The sequence below is a fragment of the Coptis chinensis genome, chromosome 1 (genome assembly GCF_015680905.1).
Source record: "Coptis chinensis isolate HL-2020 chromosome 1, ASM1568090v1, whole genome shotgun sequence".
Taxonomy (NCBI): Eukaryota; Viridiplantae; Streptophyta; class Magnoliopsida; order Ranunculales; family Ranunculaceae; genus Coptis; species Coptis chinensis.
The window spans coordinates 80,545,507-80,551,200 of NC_141456.1; the positions used below are offsets into that span (position 1 = coordinate 80,545,507).

The 5,694-nt window shown below is 36.3% G+C and overlaps 1 protein-coding gene across 1 annotated transcript; it reads left to right on the plus strand.

The window, feature by feature from the left end:
- The first annotated feature begins 1,347 nt into the window (after positions 1-1,347).
- On the plus strand, positions 1,348-3,077 carry ARP4A (actin-related proteins 4A). Its single transcript, XM_086579257.1, is given in 6 exon segments — positions 1,348-1,504; positions 2,084-2,174; positions 2,273-2,421; positions 2,424-2,446; positions 2,529-2,602; positions 2,953-3,077. Coding segments are annotated over 6 exon segments (579 nt in total). The 3' UTR covers positions 3,038-3,077.
- Positions 3,078-5,694: the final 2,617 nt, after the last annotated feature.

The window sequence follows — 5,694 nt, forward strand, 5'->3', positions numbered from 1 at the left end:
CTCGATGCCACATTACAGGATTCTCAATTTACTGGGGTCGAGCCTTTGATGAACGCGACTGTTTCGAAAGGGAACTACAATGCGAGCTCGTATTGTGTTCGCCAGTCGTCTCTCAGAACCAACCAGCTGGCTATAGCTCAGTGGATTGGTAGGAATGTCATAGGGAAGGAGAAAGTTAGCGACATCGGTCTAAACTGCTTTCACGTTCTATAGATACTCCAGGAGCAGAAGTATGAGTTTTGTATTTTGGAGTTTTTGAGTAACATGATTAGGGGAGTTGGGAAGAGTATTGCACCTCTCCCTGTTTTCATAACGAAGATCATGATGACCTTGAGAGCGACTCCGACGTCTGATAGGATTTGCCTGAAGGAGCACCAAAATCCTCATATTTATACGAAGTGTATCCAAAGAGTTTGGAGGTTGCCTGAAGATAGGGTAGTTTAAGAGGATGACTCAGAGGATGAGGAGGACATGGCATGTTTTGATGTCGATGTCTTGGAGAGGTGTAGTTCGGATGCAGAACGCATGACTGCGATTCATTGTGGCTTGCGTTCTCTCAATACTATTTGCGAAGACCTCTGGATTCAGCAGGCTACCATGCATCATAACTTCGAGACTCGTTCCCAGTGTGAGGATGAGTGGTGGGAACAGACGAGGGTCGAGATGGAAGCTCAGCGCATTATACCAAAATTGGAAATTTGTAACGCACACATTTTTTAATTTGTAACAGTTTTTTACCGTTAGTGCATTCCTAATGCCTTTTTACCATTAGGAATGATGGTAAAGTGTTAGTTTAATTGACAGTGAGATTTGAATTAATTTCTAACGGTTTTATGTTTTTTGGTAGTGAGATTTATCGTTAGGCAAACGTTAATAGTGTAAAAAAAAATTAAAAATAAACTGAAAATTAGAAATTTGGGAACGAGGGAAATTCTGGGAAGAAAATAATAAAAACTCTCAAATTAAAATAAAAACTCCTCTCTCTGTCTCTCTCTCAACCCTCTCTGAAATCTCTTATAATCTATGGTTTTGCCGCTCGTGCTCTCCCACTGCGGCCGTAAGAACTCCTTTCCCCTTTGTCTTCCTTTTATTACCTACGGTTTCAACGCTTGTCCTCTCTCATTGTTGCCATTTAAAACTAATGAATTTCATTTTTTTAAGTAAACTAACCTCTTTCTTTCTTCGTTTTATTCCACTATTGTGTAGTAATCCTACGATTCACGAATTGTTTAGTAGCTTTCTGGTCTTGGTTCAGTGTTATACTATGATTTGTTGTAAAGGTATGATTTTTTTCCCTTTATCATATTTTTCAATTAAATCTAGTAAATTTGGTGGTCTTTTCTGCGAATGGGCAGATTTCCAGCAATTAGAGATAGTTTATTCCATGCCCTTATACCTATTCTTGTTGTTGGCCTAGTCTTTGCTACTTTTTGTATCACCAAGAAGAATGGAAGAATTTTGGAAGAAGAGTTGATGTCGCCTAGTAATTGCAATGTGTTTGATGGTAAATGAGTTTTCAACAATGTTTCTTATCCGTTATATTCTGAGAAGCAATGCACTTACATGTCTGATCAGCTGGCTTGTGAGAAGTTTGGGAGAAAGGATTTGAGTTATCAGAATTTGAGGTGGCAACCTAACCATTGTGACCTTCCAAGGTTAGTTAGTTCAGTTCTCTCTTTCTGTAATAGTCGAATCAAACATTGTGGAGTTATTTGTTACATTATGATTTATTCGGCATGCCAACTCATTTTTAAGTTCGTGATTGGAAATGTATATAGTTGAAATTTGAAAGTACTTATTTGGTGGAAGCCTTGAGAGGAAAGGTTGAAAATCTTGTTTTTTGCTGAGATTTTGAGCGAAAATATATAACTATCAATGTATACGTTAGACGTCATTAATGTATTGTGAATATCATATCATTTTGTGAACGAAAATCAATCTACTAAAAGGTCTGATGATTCATTCATTGAGTTGATGCTTTAATTTGTTTCAAAGTTAATGTTCTTTGAATTTGTGGAATGTTTCGTGTTAACAAGGTTCAATGCAATTTGTGTTATGTACTTCTGTTTTGTTACTTTTTTAGATGAAGTATCTGCAATACTAGTTGATTGGGGTACACACACGTGCAAAGCTAGTTACGTTGGTGAAGATGCACCCAAAGCTATTTTCCCCTCTTTTTTTTTTTTTTTTTATTATTATTATTTATTTATAATGAACTATACTGGTTTTACAATGTGGGGCACTAAACTATACCATTAATATTGTTTAAAAAGGTGGTTGGGTCGATTGATCAGTTGGGAATTGATGATGTCAAGTTTGAAAAAGATTCTGAATCTATTATGGATACTAAAAATGGTAGTGTCTGAAATGATTATGATAAAGCCAAGGCGAAGCAGAAGTTTTATGTTGGTTCTCAAGCCTTGGTTACCGGAGGGATAATATGGAGGTCAGGTCATTTTCTTCTGTTTTTCTATTATACGAAATTTTGATAAGTTTCAATGTTGTTTAAATACTTTATTTTTCTACAGGTGATGTCAGCCATGAAGGATGGCTTTGTTGTGGATTGGGATATCATCGATACTCTTTGGGACCATGCTTTTAGGTAATGACTAGTCTCTTGACACATGCGTGTTGAGCAGCTTTTGTTGTTCATTGGAACCAAATTTGCGATGTATGGAATGTTTTCACGGGCAGATTGGCCATCATGATATATATCACATAATCCATCAGACCCATACCATGCACAGCATACCGATGGAGAAGATGATCACACATTTTGTTTCGCGAAATTCTCTTTTGCAAATTGTGTGGTCATTGCAGTTCTCTTTTGGCAAATATGTAATTTGTAGTTTTGAATTTTTTAGTGCCTCGCATTTTCTTAGTACTTCTGTTCTCCCCGCACCTTTTTCAGTTTGAACACGTTATAACATTATTTATCATTTTCTTTTTCAGGGAGCGTTTACTGATTGATCCCACGGAACATCCTATGCTACTTGCAGAACCGTCGTCTAATACACTTCAGCAGAGAGAAAGGTGATCCGGTACCCGACTATCCTTTATCTTATATTTTGATGAGATCAATAGTTGGTTTGACAGTCAATTCGCCCGTCTTGAATCTGCCATTTCTCCAGAACCATATACATAGTTAATTGTACGGGTCTAGGAATCCGAGTTTTTTAAAAAAAGAATTGGATGAAAGGGAGAGGAGGGGTGGGTTGCACATCCATATAGATCCATGAAGTTAACACATTACTACTTTATGATCAAGTGTCCTAACATATTTTTAAAGTAGATCTACAGAACACTTTGTAGTCTTCCTTCACACATGCGGCATACTTGCATGTTTGTGTCTCGGTCTCTATACGACTTGATCTGCCAATTTGTCGTTGTTCAACTTATATAAATTGTAAAACATTATAACCTAGTTCTTTTATTATTTAATTTTCACCTTTTATCTCCTTTATCGGGCTTTTGTCGCGCAATTATATATCGTGTTAAAAACACTATTTACATGACAACAGAGCTCATGTTTGAAAAGTACAAAGTTCCTGCATTATTTTTGGCAAAAAATGTTGTAAGTCTTGCTCTGTCCTTTATCCATCTCTAAATATATATAAGTTGAACATTGCAGAACTTACGAGATCCATTAGTGCTTGCATTGTTTTTTAGTTGTATTTTCCTTTGCACTTCTTAACTATTGTTGTGTCTGTAACATCTGGGACAAATCTTACTATGTTTCACTATCATCACTTGTCCTTAATCATATATTCAGCAATGTCTATTATATGTCAAGATATCTTAATGATTATTGAATTGCTTTCTTCTTAGTCACCTTTAAGTTTGTCTGAGTTTCATATGTTTGTTGCGCAACACGGACAATGGTATTGTTTGGTTAATTGGCTCCTGTATTGGCATTAAGATTTACGTGTGTGCCCTTCCTACATTCTTGTGTTTATTTTACATGGCTTTCCGATGGGTGTACTTTGTTCAAACATATTGCTTCTTGTTAGACCTAGGAGGTAAGAGACATGTTAAGGAGATACCTCTTTAAGAGTTTGAGGGTAGGGGGAAGCATGGATCTAGCTCTCTGAATATGAGGTACACAATAACCTTGTCTCTTAGAGGGGTTGCATGGAGTTTCTCCCTTGAGGGGTATCTCCTTTGCATTCAACTATGATTATTTCCTCATTTATCTATTTCATGAATTGAGTAATAAGGCTTGAATCATTGTTCTTTGGTTAAATTTGTAGTGTAGATCTTTTGCAATAATCTTGAGGTATTAGCCAGGTTACATATTTGGAGGACAACTATTTTGTTATCACTCGATGTCTCTAAAGGCTTTGCTGTTAGAGTGAGGCGTATTTTCTTACTGATGGTTAACTTAATTTATAATGAAGATGGTTTAAACTGAACAATTGAGATTGAATGCTTCTAGGTTCTAGTGTAGAAAATTGTCACATTTAAAACCTGTTTCTGAAACAAATATTGAAGAAAATGGTCTATGTGATCTAATTCAAGCCTGGATTTTAATTCTTTTTTAATCCAGAATGGTTCAACTTATTTATGTTCTTGTAGAGGTGTCGGATCAAAACTTTGTACACATGAATAATCACCTCAGGGCAAAGAAGATGAGGACTACTGACTTTCTGATTAAAGACCAGGTAATATCTTTATTTAGCTCATTGTGTATGTGGTAGGCATGATGCAAGTTATAGATCGTTGATCCATGTTTAGTCTTCACCTCTCACTTTTCAATTGATTCTTTCTCCAGGTTGTCCCACTCAGGAATTTTAATGAGAACTGTGCTTCTTCAAGAGAAGAAATTGTTGTTTCTAATGAGTGGCAATCAGAAAACATGATGGGCAATGACTGCAAGAGGGCCTGATGGGCAACTTTTTTAGATTTCATTTGTTTACTTGTCGCACGAGGTTGTTGACCGCAAGAACTGCTTCTGGAATGGATGTTCCTTCTTGGTGTCCTCAGGTCTTTAATAGACAGGTAGACATGTATATAGTTCACAACATGGAATGGAAGAAGTTAGCCCTACATGAATGGATTAAAGTGGCGTAACAACTCATGTACAGTTAAGGAGAAAGAGATTCTTGCTTACCCTCCCCATAACATATATAAACATTTGGTCCTCCATTTTTTAGATGGTAAGCTAGAATTTATAGTATGTCCTCATAGTTGTAACTTTTGACAGTTACTATGTAAAATAAGAATTTTGTTCTGCTACCTTTTTAAAGGGTAAGCTAGAATTTATAGTATGTCCTCTGTTTGGTGATGTATTTGAATTACACTGCCGCAAAACAATCTATTCAAAATTAACATTGCTACTATTTTCTTTCTTATTTTTTCACGTCTCAAGGGGATTGCAAGAAGGCTATTCATTTGTGGGAGCCTTTGTCTAGTGGAACATGGAAAGTAGAATCTACTCTTTTTGTTAGGCACACTCTAACTTGATTAACAAAACTTCTTCGTTTTTTGTGTGTGGTTGTTTTAATGCGATAAGCCCTCAATTTGAAGTCTATTCCATTCTAAAAGTTGTCTAAATTCCTTCATGCAGTAGAGCCCTACCGAAGCTGATGTTTTTGCGTCATGTTCTGTGTATGATACGTTTTCCATATGGGATACCCGTTTGGGAAAAGACCTGCAGTTTCTATTAAGGCACATAAAGCATATGTGAATGTTATC